The 22,164-nt window shown below is 35.5% G+C and overlaps 1 protein-coding gene across 1 annotated transcript; it reads right to left on the bottom strand.

Moving 5' to 3' along the window:
- Positions 1 to 8,593: 8,593 nt before the first annotated feature.
- On the bottom strand, positions 8,594 to 17,653 carry LOC129223091 (basic proline-rich protein-like; the record flags this gene model as incomplete). Its single annotated transcript, XM_054857657.1, has 3 exons — positions 8,594 to 10,531; positions 13,452 to 13,706; positions 16,488 to 17,653. Coding segments are annotated over 3 exons (1,629 nt in total), but the record flags the coding sequence as incomplete, so codon positions are not given.
- Positions 17,654 to 22,164: the final 4,511 nt, after the last annotated feature.

Genomic DNA, 22,164 nt, shown 5'->3' with positions numbered 1-22,164 from the left:
CGCTGGTTCAGGTGTTAAAAATGTATCTAAGAGCAAAGTTAAATGCATATTTGCATATTTTCCGTTAAAAAAATCTAAGATAAATGTTCGAACTAATTTTTATTTATTTATTTATTTATTTATTTTGAAAATCTTGCAAATCTATTCTTAATATCTTCTTAATATCTTTAAATTTAACTTTAATTTTAAACTGCTAAAAAAATGGCTCCGTAGGGGAAACCCGGCTAAAGTGGATACCCTGGGCAAAGCGAATTTTGCCTATAACTCCCAAATAATTAGTTGGCCGGCAGCCGCGTTGTCATAGCCACGGTCGCCTGTTGCCGCTCCGTGTGCGGCAAACACATCGGGACAAGTTTACCTAATACAACGCCAGTGAGCGAACAAAGTATGTTTTGGAGAAAAAAATATTAGTTTACAGAGATTAGTATTTCCTTTATAACTTTAATACTATTTGTGACATGTTCTCAGTAATGACTAGGATTTGATGTACGATTATGTAGCTTTCAACTATCCGTAGCAGACGAGTTTAGATGCTCTGAATTTTTAGTAGTTTTTAGTAACCTGAAAAATGTACCTGAAGGGCAAAGCGGATTGGGCAAAGTGAATACCATATTCACTTTGCCCGGTCATGACACGTCACTTCATTCGAACCTGAAAGTCCTTCAATATTAAGATCTCAAGACAATACTACCATTGAAGAACGTCCTTATACTCCCATGGGATCTGAAACAAGAGAATAATTCCAAGGCAATGATGTTCCCGCCGCTTCACTCAAACCTGAAAGTTCTACGAACTACTACAGTCCTTCCGTTTTACTACCTATTCCTCATTCTGTAAAACCAATAACAACACGTAAATAAAAACTACAGAGATCTACACTCCAGGCAAGTACTCCAGTAAAGGACAATCAAAGACAAAAATTTGAAAAATCAAAAAAGACTTTCATGAAGTAACTAGCTGATGTTTCGATTAAACCTTCTCAGAAGACTATTAAAAGACCAAGTACCAAAAAGACTAATCAAAAATCTCTACTGCAAAACATAGGACTGCATAAGAGAATGATAAGAAAAAGGAAGTAAAGAAATTTGATGATGTAAGGTGCATTTTCTGTGATAAAATGTTCATTGAAGAAGCTGATCAGCCAATAGAAAACAGGATACAATGTCAGGTTTGTACTGAGTGGTGTCATAGTGTTCAGCGTTAGAAAATGGTAATGATTTTGTTTGTAATAACTGCAGTGATTAGTATTGTAGCAGAAAAATGTTTTTTTTTTTTTTTAATATGCTCCTAAATTTTTGATGTTGACTTTTTCAAAAAAAATTCTTTGCTTGTTACAATAATTACTGTAATAATTAGTATTGTAGAAAAATGCTTTTTAATATAAGCCTTTAATTTTCGATGCTTATTTTATTCTTAAGTTCAGTTTCTTTGTTTGTAATACAACAACAATTAGCACTGCAGAAAAAAAAAATGTTTTTAAATGTGTTCTTTTTTTTTCTACGTTGATTTTATTTTTAAGTTTAATTTCTTTGTTTGCAATAACTACAATAATTAGCATTGTAGCAAAAAAAAAAAATGTTTTCTGAATACGTTCCTTTAATTTTCGATGGTTATTTTATTTTCAATGTTTAGTTTCATGACAAATAATGTTGTTGTTCGCTTTGCCCCAGTAACAAATTCACTTTACCCGGGGTGTTGAGCAAAGTGGATATTCATGCCATTGTTGAAAACTGGCCTTATATCTAATAGTGTAATTAATATTAAGGACAATTGCTATTGCATTACGCAAGTGCATTAAACGAAGACTGATTATCAACATTTATTTCATTTTCTAAAGTTATAACTAAACGACAATAATCAAGAAAAGCTTAAGGTATTCACTTTACCCGGGTTTCCCCTATTTCCCAAAACAATCCTCTGTCTCCCAAACACGGAAGTAACCATATTTGCAATAACTCTTATGGGTGATACAATCATTTAATATCTTCAAATTGCTAGCATATATCCAGTGCACAGACACAGAGCCTCAGAATGTTCATTACCCTTTTAAAATAGAAACCACAATACGAATCGACCTACACCTTTTCCGAAGATATGCGTGACATTAACCCATAGAATTAAGCTTCCATAAGCTTTATATTTATAACCAGCTAGACAAAATGGCGGACAAAAAAAGAAAGAAAACACTTTTGCCATTGTTGGAGGTGCAAGAATAACCGACTGTGCCGTCACCTCTTAATCAGTTGTCGACCTCTTTTGTTTCTACAAGTGAATCTACAAGACCTTCCTCTTGAGGATTCACTCCATCTGACATCGTTCGCTGTTGACCTCCTACGCAGCTGTCTGAACCGATCTCCTTCGCGCTATTTTCTTCGCAGTTATCTCTTTGCATGAATATTATTATTTTATATTTAGCCTAAAATAATAGCGGAAGAGAAAGTTAGGTAGAGAAAGGGTTGAGCTCACAACTGGTTGCTTTTAAAGATATGTTTTTAATGTGATATTATCTGTTGTAATATTTTAAGTTCAGTCAAGATTTCCTTTTTCTGCCTCCTACACTGTTAAAATTTTTTCTAGAATTGCATTTTAGGTGATTGCTTACTTGATACCGGAAGACTAATACTTTTTTGTCTTCACTATTTGGAGTTTTAACTTAATACTGGCCTCGGTGACCTCATCGACAAGGAGTTTAACTCGTAACTTGAAAGTCGCGGGTTGAAGCCTGCCGGTTGAAGATCCCCCGTGTACACTGACGGTCACTAGTGCACGTTCAATCCATCGCGGACAAAAAGTCCTTCAAGTTCCCATTCAAAATAAATAGGAGAGAGTGTCGGAACTTGGGACACTTTCCATATTTTAAGTTTTAACGTCAATTATTTAAATCAAATTTAAATTCTAAAAGCCACAAGAAATACATCTATATATTTCTCTGCAATATATATATTTTTTTAATTCAGCCAGTTTGAAAATAAAATATTGCTAGTCATTGAAAGTAAGACTTCCAAACAGTCCCAAGGTACAAAATCATATTGTACCTTGGCACATATTCTGTTGTACCATGAAACACTCTTCATGATTCAGTAAAACACTCATATTTAATATCATAACATTCAACAAGTCCATTGTTGCTGAATTCAAAATATGTAAGTTAAAATAAATAGGAATATATTGTTGCATTAACATAATGAACTAAAAATATGATATTATCAAACATTTAAATGTGTTTAAAAGACTATATCAGATTGGAACATTTTTCATGTTCCTAAACATATCTAAATTAAGAACCTTGCATATGTTGTACCTTTGGACATGTCCTAAGGTACAATATGTTTGGCTGTCCCTAGGTACAATCACCACATGATTTAAATAAAACCAAAATGGTGGTCATTCTAGATTCACTATCATTATTTTCTCACAATCAAAATATTTAAAATACTTCTCTTTTATAACAAAATAAAATTCAGTTGCTCACTTTTACAAAAAGAAAGGCAGAAAGTAAAGTAAAAAATAAAGAAAATATTTACTTTTGAGTCATGCCATTTTCTTTCTTTTGCCGAATCCTCAATTTGATTCTTTAGATGCTGGTTGTTACTTTGTCACTATTTAGTGGTGAAGGTTTCTATTAGAGATAACAAAAAGCGTAGCTGTTAAAAACAGATTCTTGAAAATTAGCAGAGTCCCAATGTGCACCACCTTCCCATATATATGAGAATTCGATATCAGCAGTTGCTCAGCTCCTGGTTTGAAACAAAAATAGAGATGATTTCAGGAGTTATATATGAGTTTCCGTATAGACACAAACGTTGAGTTCTGTTCCGAAATAGCTTTAAATAACAAAGTAAGAAACACTCTTTGTGCAAAATCCATTTCGTGTGCAAGTTTGTGCAAAGCAATTCCTCCCTTTGTTTCAGGATTTATATGTGCTTCAACTTTTTTCGTAAGATCTATTGTTAGATTTTTTTTTAATTACTTAATTGTTTGGCTGACTTTTTTCAGCAATGTTTTTAGAATACATCAAGACTTCTCTCACTCTTTTACTTTTACGGAACAGTAGAATAAAATACTACTTTTTTAACAATTTAAGTATACTTCTTATTTTAAAGAACTCAAAAACGTTTGCATCTAACCATTGACAAATTAACGATTTTCAGAATGTTGCTAAAGCAAAACATAGTATCTAGCCTACTCAAGAGTGTGGCTTACCTAAATATTAGATTCTTTTTTCCAGCTTCTTAGGAAAGAAAAAGACCTTACAATTTGAAAGTTAAAGTGTAAATGCGTATGAACTTGATCATATGTATCATCTAGACATAAACAACGCTATTACGTTAACTCAAAAACGGGGGGAAACAGCTGCGAATATAAGCATTTTCTCTTAGGTAAAATCTTGCTTCTTAGTCAAGGAGTACAACAGGATCTTGCTTTGTATGATGTAATTACGTAAAAACCCTGTAGGACAGTTGTAAGCAAAACACACAAATTTAATTTGGTGCACAAAAAACGATTTCTGCTGAAACAAACAAACAAAAAAAAAGACAGTTTCTCCAGCGTGCGTAGGTCAAAGCTTTAGTCTGTTTCTATCTCATAAGACCCTTTGTTGTGGCTACATATGCACTCGAGAATTAAAGCACTTGTATCAACTCAACCCTGTATCAACTGAGCCTAGTCTCCAATATTTATAACCGTCTTTATGCAGCCAAAAATAGCCTTATCAAGAATTTTAATGAAATTAGGCTTTTTGATTTCATCTATATTATCAGGAAAGATGGCTTAGTTTTCCATGTTTGATATTATTTGCATTTTACTGAAGATACATTTGCCTGATCAATAATTCGCGAAAGTAAACTTTTTGATTGATTTTTTTCTTCTTTATATTTTACCAACACCTAACAATCCGCAGAAACAGTATTTATTGGTAACTTGGTATTTCTGTGGTAAATCTACAAACTGAAAATAATCTTGACTATTTTAAGTTTGTAGATTCATTGGACTGGGTTAAATACATTCTCTGTTGTTTATTATGATATCTAAACTGCTTGTTCTTTTTAAGTCGCAATTTTTTTTTCACTCAAAGCCTCAACAGTCTTTATTTGGACTAGTTTTCTTATCCGCCTAGGTCATGTGCAGCTATAACAGATAGCAATAGATGTCCCAGAATAGCTCGTTCCATGTCGTTTAGAGGTGAAGCTCTAAACTTGCATTAGCCTACTTTTGTGCATTTGTTCACACATGCTCTAGACATTGTTATTATGCAAAGAAAAGTGCAATATGCTTCGTCGAGTTATTTTACCTATGTACTATGTTACACATGGTGAAAATAGGTGTGTGTTTTTTTTAATTTATTTTTTAATGATAAAGTAATCTTGCTTAAGTTGGCGTTCTTTCCATCAACTTTTATGAAAAATGTCACGTTCTGAGACTTTACAATTACTTACCTACATTTACTTAACTACTTTGCATTTTAAATTGGAAGCTTAGTGAGAAATTGAAGAAAAGAAATATCACCAAGTTGGCATCATTTTTTGCAACTTATATTTGATTTTAAATTTGGCGAGAAAAAGCCACACGTCACCAAGCTTGAGGACATTTGGCGATATTTTCATAGTAGAAGTGTAAACAAATATCAGTCCGTTCGTTTGCAATTTAATTTAACATGACATAATTATTTGTAAAGCGAAAACATTTCCCAGGAATAAATAATCATACCATATAATCAATCGTGTCTAAATTACTGAAGTTATGCATAAAGAAAATTACTTTCAAAGAAGGTTTTGAAAGAATGCTATTTTATTAAAAAACAAGTAGGAGGGGACATTTTTTTCACCAAGTTATATTTAATTTCTTAAATTTCATGTATATGAGATACTTCTTGCTCAAAGTTTCTATTTTTATTAATATTTCACAGAACCCTTAGGGGAAATAAGTTATTCTACAAGAATGAACTGAAAACTGTAGGCAAGGAATGGTGACAGTGAGACGGAGAAAACAGTGAAACAGCAGCAATTCATTTTCTGTTTTGATATTTCCAACCTCGTAAAAAATTTTAAAAGTCAGGTTGACATACTGTCAACAATGTTGTTGTAAAAATGTCACTTTCAACTATCATGCAAGAAAACTAACAGCCGTCTGACCACAGATGATATGGAAAGGCAAACATCCGTTTTATAGGCGGAAATGAACGCATTTACAAGTATTAGTTTACAGGAGTTGTAGTTTGTTCGTTACAAATGTGTGCTTTTGCCTCTTTATTATTTTGATGCAGTTTTGTAAAAATGAGAATTTGTTCACGGCAATAATTTTTTTAACCAAAACTATATTTGATCTTTACTCTCACTACAAAAATTAATTTATTGATTGATTTTTTGCAACACAATTTTGAGTTTACTGTTTTGCTTTAACATTTCTGGACGAAGTGAAAACTTATCATTTTATTTTTGCTGTTTTCGTAGAAGCTATTTTTGTTTCTCTTCATTTTCAACGAAGATAATGCAATAAATCAATACGGCCATAGTATCATTATAAAGCGCATGCGTAAAAGTCTCATTGCTATTTTCCCTTCTTCCATGTAGATTCATTCAGATGTAATCATCATCATAGTTTGAACCCATCGAAGTAAAATATCTCCACTGTTTGTTGCACTATTTCTAAACTGTTAAATAAACTTAACAGACTGGTGTTATTAGTCTTACATTAGCCTGATAACTAACATTGAGTTCAGCAATGGAATGATGGTGTCAAGTTTCTTTGTCTCAGAATGGCAGCTATTGAGTTTATGTTTTGTAATGATGGAACAGTGAGAAACCATTAATTTGTTGCTCACTCCTCCTAAGGCACTTTTACATCAAAAGTGGAGAAATTATACCTTGAACTAAATTTAATTACAACTAGACTGCTAATACAAATAATAATAAAATAAATTTGAAAACCGTGCATCAACAAAATAAGGATGCTTGAATGGGATTATGACTTTCTCGTAGCTATATAATATCTCATAAACATTTCCATTTCGTACTTGTTCTATTTAAATTATTTTTTTTATTGTTTCATTGCACTATGCTAAATGTAACAATATTCATTCACACTTCAAAATCTCAACATGGCTAGAAATAAGGAAGTTAGATAAGCTATTTTGGAGATTTCTGAAACAAATATGAAAGAAGCTGTTGTTCTATTGATATGCGAAGACCACAGTGACAGCATGCTTATCAAATGCTACATTACAAGATGACACTTAAAACCAATTTATTCATTCAGAATTATCTAAATCATTCTAACTCAGTCCCTAACAAATAAGTGGTAGATGTCACTACTGTTTGTCAAGACGACATGAAATTTACCTTGCCAAAGGTAATAATTCATACCAAAATCAAACGGTTTTTTAATTCAAAAAATATCATCACACTGTTTGACCAGAACAGTGAGACGAAATTGCATTTCGATTTTTTTTTTTTTCGTTTGTGTGTGTGAATTTGTAGTTTTTCTAGATCCACTTTTATAATACCTGTTATAGTGACAAATATTGTACCAGTTGAAAGAAATTCATTTCTGTGATTTTTAATAATAAAAAATGTAATTGAATTTACACTGTACCCACTCTGTTCCTTTGTATTATTAAGCTCCCTCATCCAATAAGCCGTGGAGGCATAGAATGAAAGGCTTTGCAAATGAAATTTGACTGTGACATGTGTAGCAATAATAATCTTTTCTGATTAAACTAAATTCATTTAACTATTCGAGGCATAGCCTTAGATGTAATTATTGCCGGTACCTTGTGCAGTTTAATGAAAAGACATGAAATAATTTCAGCATCATTTTTTCAACTTTTAATCTATGTCGGTCAAATATCCCTTATGATGGGCTAAACCTCCCTCAAGTGGGAAGGACATAGTTTGTTCATTCTTGAAAATTTACCAGTAAAAATGTTAATACATTATTTAGATCAAAATGATTCTGTAAAACATACCAGACATTATAAGGAAGCACATAAGGTCGGTTTGAAAGTTTTCTAACGGTCAGAAAAAAAAATACAAAAGGGGTATTTGTAAACAATGAGTCAAATCTCCCTAGTTTCTCCTACCTATTTGATGCATGAATAAAATTGAGTCACACTATCAATCGAATCCTCTATTCATTGGTTCTAGTGAAACTGGCAATTTCAACACACGGAGATCCAATACTGTGCTTAAATTTCTAATTCTTCCGATTTATAAAAATAGCTTTTCTTAGGAAATCCAAAAACTTGAACTCCTCTTTCTAATCGGCAATTAACGATGAATTAAAATCTATGAATGGTTTTCTTCTTCCGTAATCCCGTACTTCGATTTTTTCCCCTTAACATTTATTGGTTGAATAAATTTAATTTCTCTCTGTAGTAACCGGTTTCGGGTAAAGAATTTTATTTTGCTCTTTATACAAAAAAACAAATGCATAAAATAAAACTAAAAGCCTTTTTTGAAGATTGAATTAAAAAAAATAAATGGACTAACTGTAACAACAGAACTTTTTATTAAACCACAAATACAACATCAACAATTTTTTTTTTTTTTTGTTAAAAAACACATTGAATGAAAAAATACGAATATAAAAACGTCAATAACTTTTATCAAGAATAATTCTTTAGAAGAATTTTAAAATATGATTCTTTTACAGTAGTTAAAACACTCGGAACAGGCTTTATATAAAATAACTATACTTTAACTGCGATTTGAGAAATCATTATAAGGCATGTATGATTAGGACATTTTCGCGTTTTATTTTTTACAATAAATTATAAAATACCCCCAATTAGCTGCGATATGAAGGATCAAACCATAAAAAAGTTTACTTGTTAAAATTATGTTGTAACTTATTGTATTTAGGTTCTAATTTGTGTGTCGTGGTGGATAGTTGTGTGGATACTCGCTGTATGCAAACCTAAGAACACACGGCAAAAAAAAGTAATCAAAGTGAAAATCACAATGTTCTATTTTTCTTATAGAGCTTTTGAAGCTAATTTCGGTAAAATTAAAAGTAATACACGCTTTTACAATGAAACATTTAAAGTTGAACGAGTCAAAACACTCAATAACAAGTAATTAATGATATGTGCGAAATTTTTCCAACCACGCCTTATTCGTTAAAAGCGTTTATGAATGATTCAAGAAAGAATTCAGGTGATTTAATGAACAGCAATTGATCAAACTTAGACAATAGGCTATGTTCTTTTTTTGTCTGTATAATTACTAAGATTGCCTAGTTTCTGCTCTATTAAGACGCATTACAACAGCAATTTAAAAAGATCGTTTGGAAAAGTTATCTTTACACAATGCAATGACCTACATTATGAAGATTTCATATATTAAGATAATGTATCACATGATTTTTTGGAACATTTAAATATCAAATTTTATCTTTAATAAACACATTATAAAATACATTACTTTATCTAGTAAAATACACTTTCTAGGAAAATGTAAAAATATTAAAATGCTGATCTTTTTGTAAAACATTTCGCAGTACAAGAATATTTTATATGCTATTAATAACTCTCAATTCCGCTGTACAAAACGCATTTCAAAAAATAAAGATATATTTGAACAATGTAGAAATACTGAATATCACATTTATGTACATGATGTAGTGCTTCCTAAATATAAGCTTTTTTTAGTTAAATATTTATTCAAATATTTTGGATCAATAAAAAGCGAACTTTTTATGTTATGCATAAAAAGTGCTTCAAATGATTTTTAAGAAGACAGTCGATAAAAGATTAAAGTTTCGAAAAATATTTTAAGTAAAATGTTTTTTGCAAAAAATTTATTTTGTGGTACAAAAACATATTTGTCCAAAAGGTATTATTAAAGATTCTACTACTATATCTTATAATTATTCCGAGGAAGAAAGCTTCACAACAAGATTTACCTGAAAATACATATAACAGACACAAACATTTTTTTTTCTTTTGTAGAAATTATTGGCAAAAACATTTGATGCTAACATGTCATATTAAGTGATACAAACATTTATGACTTGATCTTCTGGCCCGGATTTGGCAACTTCATCAACATTATCAACAATCATTATCAAAGTTCCAAAAGAAAATCACAAATATTAGACATTAAAGTCTCCTCCAATTATGAACAAAACTACACAAAAAAACCCACAAATCACTAATGGAACACAAAAAAACACTGTCAACGGAGTCTCTGTATAAGTGACATACGAATATTTCGAATACTGGTTTGTCCGTTACATAGAGATCTCCGATTTATTTAAATGATCTAACTGATTTCTGATAATTCCACTAGGAGTTTTCCATAGCTCGGAATCAACCAACGATCAGATTCATTTCTTAATTTTCCTTTGTTCTATGTCGTTCTTCCTTATGGGATCGACCCTGCAAGCACATCCAGCAGGGAATTTGAAGAGAGCCACCACAGGACTGCGGTTGGGGTCATGAGGATAAACAGCTAGCAACCGATGCAAACTGTATCGCTGTTGGCACGTTGAATCGTAGAAAGGTGATATGAAAGAGCAAGCTTCATTTGGACGCCTGTAAAAGCAAAATGGCATTCGTTACTTGTACGTTACGTTCCAAACTTAACAAAACAATTATCGGAAAAACAAGCCCATGGATGTTTGGGCAATTACAAATCACTTTTTGAAGAAAAACGAAAATCTCTCCTAGCCTAATTTTTATTCAAAGTATCAGTCAGCAATTTGTAACTTAACCAACAACTGGTCATAATGCAGACAGAGACGGATACAAGGAGGGGATCATGGGGGTCAGGACCCTTCTAAACCGTAAAAAATAGTATCCGTCCCCATTGTGTTCAAGCACTTTTAGAATAAAATATAGCAATTTCAATAGTCTTTTCAATTCATTATTATTATTTTTTTTTTTTTTTTTGAAAGCAAATATTTGAGATATTGCTTCTTTTTATTGCTTATGAAATTAATTTATCACGTTTATGCCCTATTAGATGCCTTAATCCTGGCTGATTTAGTCCTTTTTTTTTTTTTTTTTTTTTGACTCCAAAGCAATTTCAGAAATTTTTCCTAACCAAATCCGTAGGTTCGTCTAAGGAAGAGGATCATTCTTCAGCATGATCTCCCTCTTAAAATGGTATAGTCTAAGAGCCCATGAGTGCTACACCTACGTCATAGTATAAAGAACCAAAATTTTTCTACGTGAGGACATCACAGCAGTTTAGAAAGGTTCGCTATTATTTAAGCTAAGTCACGCACGCTTTGTCAGGAAAAAGGTAGCAAAGGTGCGTAAAATTGCCGCTAAAACTAAACATCATAGATTCATATCATGCCACGTCACCTGGTGGTCTCCATCCAACTATCTCCGATTTGGAGGACGTTTTAGAGAGGTGCAGATATGCCTTTGAAACTAACCTATGCAGTTTCAGTTTCCAAGGCACAAATCATGATGCTCTAGAACCTCACCTCAAAAAAAAAAAAAAAAAAAAAAGTGGGTTCCAAAATGGCCTACAATAGAGGAAGGAATCGCGCTAAACATGACAATTCACTTCATAAAGCTGTAATGTCCTTACGCAGAAAAATTTTGGGTCTTTGTACTACGACTTAGGTCTGGCACTCATGGGCTCTTGCTCTAGTAGTCTATACCCGCCCCCGATTGCAGATGGCTGCACAATTGTTTCTTACACATCTTCTAGTAACAACTGTTGCACGCGTTTGAGCTAATTCCACGTTAACATAATTTACACCCCCAAAGAGGTCATAAGAGTATTGTTAATTCACGGAAAGGAGTTACCCCGCCAGATAAATCACGATTTATTTTAATTTATGTCAAAGATAACACATTGTCTGCACATTCATCGTTGTATGTGGGGCTACTGTCTTTGATGGTGTGTTACTGTAGATTTTTCATTGAGTATTAGCTCTATCACTAACTGTCACTCAACGTAGTACAAAAGTTGTGGACAAGAACGATGCTATTTCTAACCAGTTATATTCCTGCTAACCAGTTATATTCCTTAAAGGCGTCTTTAATTTTGGCCGGAAGTAATTTTTTTCAGTCACAAAATTATGAAGCAATTGTTTGTAGTTCAATACTATTAAATTGTAGTTAGCGTCCAGGTTCAAAATCAGTGGAAATTTATCATATAGTGAATATATGTGTAATATTCTTTCATTTCTCATACGGAATTTTATCATATTCATATGGAACATTCTTCATTTAATAAAATAAAATAAAAAATAAAGCATACCGCGTCTATTATAAACGTTGCCATTGAAACTTTAATACTTCGGAGAAAGTATTCTAGAAAAAAGCCCCGTGAGAAAACCATCAGTTATGTTCTTCCTTGTCACGTGACAAGTCATCGCATTCCTGGGGCATGACACTTCCTTGACGATTATTGGTTATTATCGGATTTATTATGATAAATTAAATTATACATAAGACTTCTCCTAGAAACGAGTAAAAAGGTTTTTTAACTGTATTTAAATTCAATAACGCTATGTATTATCATGTGACAACCACACAAAAACCTGTTTCATCTTAGGGGTTGGAAAACGACCATATGCTCTCTTTAATGCATAACAGCCCCGTGAAGATAGTTCACTTTCTTCATTGTCACATGTATTCCCTTTGGCGCGATAACTTCTTGGCGATCATTGATTATAATATGTTTTAATTATGCTAGTTAATTTCAATTGTGTAAAATCCTGGTCAAAAAAACGATAAGAAGCATTTTAACCCCTCTTAGGGACCTCCGTGTCCGAATAGCTGAAAATGTTTGCTCTGACAGCTGTCTTAGCACAGTTAAGGAGGTCGTGGGCACTATTCTTGCTGGTGACTGAGGGTCGTTTCCTTTTCTTAGTAATGTTGCTATTTTACTACGTCCAGAGGCAAGAGGCATCGTTCAAAGTCCTCTGATATATGTGAAGCTGTTTAGCTTCTTAAATAGTAATAGCAAGAGTGACTCCATTCATCTTCAGCGGAGTAACGGATTGTCATGTAACTATAAAATGCAAACATGTTTCATGTTGGTGGCAGAGGAGCAATCCTGAGCTATCTCTAGTGGAGTCTGATCTAAGATTAATACTAAGGTTAACGTTGCGTGCCGGCAGAGTAGCGTATTGGTTAGGCGTTTGTTTTGTATACTCAAAGACGCAGGTTAAAGCTGGGATCCAGTCTGTAGATTTTCAATTTGCAGAAAATTGTAAAAGTCTATGTCGTTTTTGCGGCATGTAAAGGATCCCTTGAGCATTCATTTGGCGTCGAATACAATACTCTCGGCGAAATTAAATTCCTAGTACGGTTTCGTAACGGATAGAGCGTAGGTGCATTCCTCTTCTGGCGAAACTGGTAGTCGAATTTCTTTCGCAATAGAGGTGCCACATGAACGAATAGATCTTAGTTCTTGGGAAATGCAACTAGTTTCTGAAATTTTTATTAAACCAATACGCAGCTTCATAATAATCAAACAAATACTCACGAGCAGCTCTCTGTCCTGACTTTCTGTGGGAACAGGTCTGTGTTGATGATGACCATCCAATCGCCGGAGATGCTTTCTTGTGCCCAGCCGGGTCGCATGATGTTGGCCTCTGTCTCGCAAGCGAAGCTTCCTCGAGCCGCGGGACTGTCACCAAATTGATGTTTGAACAGTTCTGGATCACCAACGGTTTGCAGTTCTTCGTACATGATGCGAACTTTGGTCATACTTTTGTCCACCACTCGGTTTACGAAGTCCCTGAGAAGAAATTTCAAACATGTAAAACAAACGAGGCAAGCATTTTTTCGTAAGTACTGAGGCAAGAAAAATGAAGATTTTGCTATTAAGAGCCTGTACTATCTATTTTTAAAAAATCATTTTAATCGGTGCGCAGATTTATAGCTTGTATGCAGCTTTTAAACTGCTATAAAAAGGTGAAATCTTTACTGTGTCCAGACGAAAAAAATTGGACGGAGCCGTTTAAAAAATTAATCGCTCATTTCTCGAGAAGAAATAGCAAAAGATGTACGGAATACAAATACCACTGATCATTAGGGTGGTTCAAAAACACATGTAAAAAAAAAAAGTTTCTCCTAGATAACAGGACAACCTCAATATTTTTAGACTTGTGGATAGTACTATACTGGAAGAATATTAGCTTCTTATTTCAATTGAAAGAGAGTGCTCAACCCCCTGCCCCAAACTTCATTAGTATGGGGATGGGGGTTTACAAAATACATTGAATTGAAAACACAATGCTACACATTATCGTATACACTAGTAATATGCATATATATTGCAATAAAATAATTATTTACAAAAAAAAAGCTGGGGAAATTAAATGTTTCTAAATTTGTGGCATTTTTATGCTACGGCTAATGATGTTAAATTAAGGGGCCATTGAGCACCTTTCTAAAATTTGAGTAAGAAGCTAAAACTTTTACAGCATAATACTATAGTAAGTCTAAACTAGTATGTTGTGGCCATCACGAAACTTTCTTCTATATCTTTCTTTTGAATTCTGATCGATCCCTATGCTTGAAAAGAATGCAATATTCCCAGCAAAAAAAAAAAAAAAACTTGACGACCGTCCGAATTCCTGAATTCCCGCAAAAGCAAAGCAAAGAACGATTTGAAAGTTATTTTAAAAGCCTTGCTTGAATTAATTAGATGTTTTATTTGTTAACAAACATAAAATGGCAACGGTTATTAATTTTAAATCATTGCGATAACATTTCCGATTATCTCCCGAAAATTAAAATCACGTGAAATAAGCAGACGAGAGTATTGTAATTTATCTTTCTTATTATTGCATTTATAAAACTATTTTTATTAACACAAAAAAAAATCAGACCCCCATGGAGCGATTGGCGCCAAAATTGAAACAACGCCTATTTACAAATAGATTCACATTTATTCCAAATTTCATCCAGAACGTAGCATTACTTCTTGAGAAATGGCACTCACAATGAAAAAAAAGAACATTCGATTGCGCCACCCCCTTTTCAGCTTTTGACACCAAAATAAAATCAGCTCTTATACCCACTAAGGTCTACTTGCCGATAAATTTTTCTTTCATTCCGTTCACTATTTCTTGAGATACAGCAGTCACAATTGACGACAAAAAACGTTCTATAGCTCAACCCCCGTTTGAGTTATTGCCACCAAAATTGAATCAGCACCTGTTCCTGTTAATGGCAACCTATGGTCTAAATTTTGTTTGATTCCGCCAGTTACTTCCTGAGGAATAGCAAGCACGCGTAACTCAAAAAACGTCCCATTGCTCCACCCCCCTTGGAGGAATTCGCGCCAAAAACCAATGGGCACAAGTTCACATAGGGGCACATATGTGTACCAAATTTCGTTCGATTTCGTGCGGTAGTTTTTGCTGTAGAGCGGCCACAAAAAACTGGTCACACACAGACGTGACACACACACACATACATACATACACACACACACAGACAGACAGACATTTTCCAAAAATAGTCGAAATGGACTCAGAACACCTCAAAACGTTCGAATCCGTCAAAATTCGAAATTCGAAAATTTGCACGAATCCAATACTTTCTTCTATATATTAGATATAGAAGAAAGTAAAAATAGGGGGTGTCCTGAACTCTAGTGGAAAAAAAAAGTTTTTTTAAACCACTCTACTGATCATACTGTATGTCTATTTCTCAAGTCACGTTGATAAATGCAACAAATGGTCCCTTTGAAACTAAAATTAATTTTTGTTTTTCCTCAGCTGCATGAATTCTAACTTACGGGACATGGAGATTTTTCGCATGCATTTTTCCGTTAAATTTTAAATTATTAAAGAAAAAATTCATTTTAGTATGTTTTCTTTGATTTTATTTTTCCTCCTTTGATAAAATTAATTCAGCATGAAAACATAGATGAGTCCTCAATATTGCTGTTATTATCACTTACGGCTCTTGTATTTAGAGATTTTTTTAAAAAGACAAACACATCGATGATAATTTCGTTGACTACACAGTATGCAAAGAAAATCCTTTTGAAATAATACGAGCTCTGGCACAGAAAAAATGGTCTCACGCAAAGACTATTCAGAAGAGATAAAATCGAGAAAGAGAAGACTTTCTGTCATGAAACTAAGATCCCAAGTCACGTGATAGATTTAAAGCAAAGCATTGAAAAAAATCAGATTTCTTTCGCTAGTTTCACGCAAAACATGTCAACCATTCGTCGTTGTTGAGTCTCATGACTTGGCGTCTTTACCTCAGCTTTTGCTAAGCCAATGATCGGACTCGCTCCCTCCGTTTACTAATTCCTGCTTTAAGGCTAAGAAAAATAACTGAACAATTGTATATGTGTATTAAAATAGTTTATGAAATGCTTTTTCATGCAAAACAAAACTTTGTTTTGAAAAAAAAGGGGGCATTCTTTCAAATCGTTATATTTACTTTTCGGACAGCCCTTTTATTTTGTATGGAGGAGAAAGAGTAAAAACGAGGCAAAACTAACATCACACTCAAGGATGCAATGGGAATTGAAAGTAACAAATCGAGTACTCACTCAGGATAGTCGTCTGTGAGTATGCAGAAGTTCTTTCCACTTAATGCACATGGTGGCATAGATCCGTCTGGTTGAGGTCGATCAGGCCTGGGAACCTTCTGAGGAGGTCCTTCAGATACACAATCTTCCTCTACTGGTGGTGGCCTAACTGGAGGTCTTGTTGGTGGTGGTCTGACCGGCGGTCTAGTTGGTGGTGGTGGCGGGGGTGGTCTGACTGGTGGTCTTGTTGGTGGTTGTCTTGTTGGAGGTGGTCTTGTTGGTGGTCTCGTTGGGGGAGGCGGTGGTGGAGGTGGAGGTGGTCGAACTGGAGGTCTTGTAGGTGGTGGAGGTGGTGGTGGTCTAACTGGTGGTCTTGTTGGAGGAGGAGGTGGTGGAGGTCTTACAGGTGGTCTTGTTGGAGGTGGAGGTGGAGGAGGTGGTGGAGGTCTTACAGGTGGTCTTGTTGGAGGTGGAGGTGGAGGAGGTGGTGGCGGTCTAACTGGTGGTCTAGTTGGTGGAGGTGGCGGTGGTGGTCGAACGGGTGGTCTCGTTGGCGGTGGTGGTGGCGGAGGCCTGACAGGTGGTCTTGTTGGCGGTGGTGGTGGTGGTCTGACAGGTGGTCTTGTTGGCGGCGGTGGTGGTGGTGGTCTGACTGGTGGTCTTGTTGGCGGCGGTGGAGGTGGTGGAGGCGGTCTAACTGGAGGACGAGTCGGTGGTGGAGGTGGAGGCCGCGGTCTAACTGGAGGCCTAGTTGGAGGCCTTGTTGGAGGAGGAGGTGGAGGTCTAGTGGGTGGTGGAGGTGGGGGTGGAGGAGGTGGTCTAACTGGTGGTCGTGTTGCAGGTGGCCGTGTTGCAGGTGGCCGTGTTGGTGGTGGAGGTGGTGGCCTGGTTGGTGGGGGAGGTGGTGGTGGTCTAACCGGCGGTCTTGTTGGTGGTGGCCTTGTAGGTGGTGGAGGAGGAGGTGGAGGTGGTCTGGTTGGTGGTGGTGGTGGTCTCACAGGAGGCCTAGTAGGAGGTGCTTTTGTTGGCGGTGGCCTTGTTGGCGGTGGAGGGGGCGGAGGTGGTGGTGGTCTAACTGGGGGTCTTGTTGGTGGCGGCCTGACTGGAGGCCTAGTTGGGGGTGGTCTAGTAGGAGGTGGTGGTGGAGGAGGGGGCGGCCTCGTCGGAGGAGGTGGTGGGGGTGGCCTCACTGGTGGTCGCGTCGGAGGAGGAGGAGGGGGCCTAGGTCTAACAGGTGGTCTTGTAGGAGGTGGTCTAACTGGAGGTTGTGTTGGGGGAGGAGGTGGGGGCGGTGGAGGGGGTCTGACAGGTGGTCTTGTGGGTGGTGGAGGTGGTGGTGGCCGAACAGGAGGCCTAGTTGGAGGAGGAGGTGGAGGTGGGGGTGGAGGCCTTACTGGAGGTCTCGTTGGTGGTGGCGGAGGTGGGGGCCTAACAGGAGGCCTCGTGGGAGGCGGAGGGGGTGGTGGAGGCGGGGGCCTTACTGGTGGCCTCGTGGGAGGCGGAGGGGGTGGGGGAGGTGGCGGCCGCACTGGTGGTCGCGTTGGTGGGGGTGGTGGGGGTCGTGTCTGTGGGGGACTTGGCGTTGTGCTACCCCCCGGTAAAAGACACGGACAAGGCACCCGATTGCCATATTCATCTGTAGGAAATATTAATGGGCGAACTGTTGGGTCTGTTACCTCACCTATGTATCTTTGCCACCAGACCTTCCACCATTCGCCTGTATGAAAATGTCCTTCATTCGTAGTTCCGGCGGGCGTCTTCCTACCGCCCTTGACTGCGCGCTTCTCTCTGTCGACCTCGGCCCCAGTGACCAGCGCCACACAAGAGATCAGCAGGAACACCGCAGCCCATTTCTAAACGAGTCCAGAAAAAAGACAAGATAAACAAAATTAATAACATTGCAACAAGCATATGCTATCTAATTTATACTAACCCATTAATGCAGTTTTAATCTTAAAATTATTTAAGCACAACACGAGGCTCTTGTGAAGGCATTTCGAGTTCAATTTGAATTGCAAAGCAGAAATGGGTAAATGTAAGACTTAAAGGAGTCATTCTCGCGAAAATAGTACAAATTATGTCCAACACTTAGTATTTTTTTTGTCACACATTTTATATTTTTAAAAACAATTTTAATAATTACCAACAATTAATCATTTTTTATTGATTCTGCAGTTAATTGAAAAAAAAACAAGCATCAACTGTTAGTACTTAAATGATTTATATAGATTTCAAAAATATTTTGCTTCGGAGCAACAAGTAGACTTTTACGTGTCCCAGCTTCAAATCAGAAGGAGCTAAAGTGATATTTAAGATTGCTGGAATGTGACAAGAATGTTAAATATCAGTTATGTACTTCACTTAAAAAAGAAAACTTAAACACCACCGTGCGAAGAGCCCCCTTGTGGATTCTCTCTTTGGTACAGCCTTTAGACCATACTCTAAAAGAGGGAGTTTGAAAAAAGTAGAGACGCTGCCGAATAAATTTCAGAAATGGCTGTATAACTGCCCCAAAGAACAATTCTCATTTATGCTATCTGCCTGTATTTGAAGAATAAAATCACGCGCATAAATTTAATGTTAGAAAGAATAAAGGGACATGGACGTTTTAGTAAAGCCGCGTCACCAGTTTTAGCACCTGACACGGAAATAAGGTAGTAGATAAGTCAAACGTGGTCAGTGTTCTTTAGGTAGATCACTCTAAAAAATATAGTTCATTTTATTTTTTACCACAAAATGACCGTACTGTATTCAAAAACGTGTGTGCAGTGCAGGTATAGTTGAACTTGAAGAGATCCTTTTCATTAGTCACCATTGCTTGCATTAATTTTTCTTTTGAGGGAAAGTAGTTATAATTTCCAAGTAAGATTTTTTTTTTTTATTCATGTGCATTTGTATACATGTGCGTAAATTCTTCAATTTTTTAGCTATTATAGATTCAGATCGAAAGATTTTATTTTCCTTCTTTATCACATTCACTTCAATTCTTATAAACTTTACAGTTTAATAATTTTACATCATTCAAATGGTGACCATATGTATGTTTCCAAAGAAAACCTCGGGAAAAAATCTGTAAAATGTTGTAGTACCTAGGGTAATTTTCGGAGCTCTACTGTATTTTACAGTTTTTTACCATAATACAGTGTTATGCTATTATTTTCTTGAAATTTGTTTTTTAAAGTAAAGCCATGATATTGTAGGATCGGTCTGTCTGTCCCTCCCTCATAACTTTTGAATGAATAGTCCGATTCGAACAAACTTTTTTTTGTTCGAAAAATCTCGGCGAGGACACCTCATTCCCATATTTCACTTTTTGATTTGAACTATTTTTTGTTCAATTTTGAACAGTTCAAAAAAAATTAACATTAGCGTCTACGGGGAAATTCAAGGCAATTCCGATCTGTGAGGCGAATTTGCTTCAAACAAACTTTGTAGGAAAAAGCTTTTGATGAAAAACTTGTATATAAAATATCTTTTTGATTTGAACAATTTTCCGTTCAATTTTGAACAGTTCAAATCCTTTTACATTAGCGCCTACGGGGAAACTGAAAGTCAATGTAGATTCCGTACTTGAAGGCGGATTTTTTTCAAACAATTTTTGTTGGAAATAGCTCTTGACGCCAAACTCCAGACTTCGACTCCGAGAATTTAGGGGCACTTGACTCCGACTCCGACTCCTATGCCCGACAATTAATCGGACTCCGACTCCCCGACTAGACTCTGACGTCGTAGCTTTGGCAAAAATTTATACACGGAGGACAAATGACTGACTCCGATTCTTAGATATTCGACTCCGACTCCTTTACCCTAAAATGAGATTGACTCCGATTCCACAGCTATGGTTTTGACTGTGAAATAATTATTGTTGATTTGACTTGTTTTTATTTTTACGCTAAAGTTTTAATTTAGGTATTCAGTTTTCGGCGAATAAACTCGAAGTCATTTATGTTTCTACATAAAGATATGCGCAGACGATTTTTTTTTTTTTTTTTTTTTTTTTTTTGACAATGAAAATTATTTCTTTAAGTTGAAATTTTATTGTTTTTATTTATTTTGGTAAGTACATTAATTCATTTAAAAAATTGTTTTTGGCAACAGGGGAAAAAGAAACGATTTTTTTTTTTTTTTTGATATGATGTATTTATTTTAATGAGCTTATTAATTTTAAATATTATTTTTTCGTTTTGAAAGCTGTTGAAGATTTTTTTTTAATGTAAAAAAGTGTATTAGCTGCTTTGTTTAAAAGTTGCTGCTTTTTTTTTTTTGTTAAGCATTTAATTTTTTTAGATGAGTGAGGAATATATTTTATTCGTAGAAATCAGCTTAAAGTATTTTAAAAATATGTTTGAAAAAATTTGCGATTTTAGCTATTTTTGAGAATATTGGGTATGGGTATACGGGAAAGTAGGCTCGTCTAGTTCTAGACAGAACTTCTTGTTAAAATTGAATATTGTATTATTCTGCAAGGAAAAAAACACTGTTTGCGATATTTTAATTCACATTCTAAAAGTGATTTTAGCATGTGGGCCACTTTTGTAATAGTAAGCTCCAAAGGTGGCACAACAAGCTGCAATTTTGAAATTTTATTTTAAAAATCGTTGAGTTTTATTTTACAAAACAAATGCACTTGATATTTATTACAGATAAGGGGCTATCCATTAATGATGTCACACTTTTTTTTATCTTTCTTAACCCCCCTCCCCACTCCCTCCCCTCCCCTTGTAAAAGTGACATACCTCACCACACTCCCTCGTTCCCTTTGTCCCACGTCACGCAATATTTAGCCTACTTTCCCAGTAAAAGTCAGAAAAAGAAGAAAAAAGCATGAAAAAAGGCTTAATGCATCTTAAAAATATCGCGAAAAACAAAAAAAAGTCAAAAAGAAATAAAATAATTAAATAAGTATCGAAAAATTAAAAATTGGAAAGTAAGGTATTGAGATGGGGAAAAATGTCTGTCGGTCTGTCGGTCCGTCGGTCTGTCGGTCTGTCTGTCTGTCCCCCCCCCCTAATAACTTTTGAATGAATAGTCCGATTCGAACAAACTTTTTTTTGTTCGAAAGATCTCGGCGAGTACATCTCATTCCCATATTTCATTTTTTGATTTGAACGATTTTTCGTTCAATTTTGAACAGTTCAAAAAAACTTAACATTAGCGCCTACGGGGAAATTCAAGGCAAAAATAAATCTTGAACATAGAGACGAAGTGGCTCCAAATAAACTTTGTAGGGAAAAGCTTTTGATGAAAAACATGTATCGAAAATATCTTTTTTATTTGAACAAGTTTTCGCTCAATTTTGAACAGTTCAAATCTCTTAACATTAGCGCCTACGGGGAAACTGAAAGTCAATATAGATTCCGAACTTAAAGGCGGATTTACTTCAAACAAACTTTGTTGGAAATAGCTCTTGACGACCTACTCCCGACTCCAATAATTTTGGTGCCTCTGACTCCGACTCCGACTCATGTTCCCGACAATTAATTGAACTCCGACTCCCCGACTTCGACTCTGACTTTGTAGCTTTGGCAAAAAATTATACACGGAGGACAAGTGACTGACTCCGATTCTCGGAGATTCGACTCCGACTCCTTAATATCAAAATGAGATTGACTCCGACTCCGACTCTGCAGCTTCGGTTTTAACTGCGAAATAATTATTGTTGATATGATTTTTTTTATTTTCACGCTAAAGTTTTAAT

Source organism: Uloborus diversus, chromosome 5, assembly GCF_026930045.1.
Source record: "Uloborus diversus isolate 005 chromosome 5, Udiv.v.3.1, whole genome shotgun sequence".
Classification (NCBI taxonomy): Eukaryota; Metazoa; Arthropoda; class Arachnida; order Araneae; family Uloboridae; genus Uloborus; species Uloborus diversus.
This window is presented reverse-complemented; position numbering and strand designations above follow the sequence as displayed.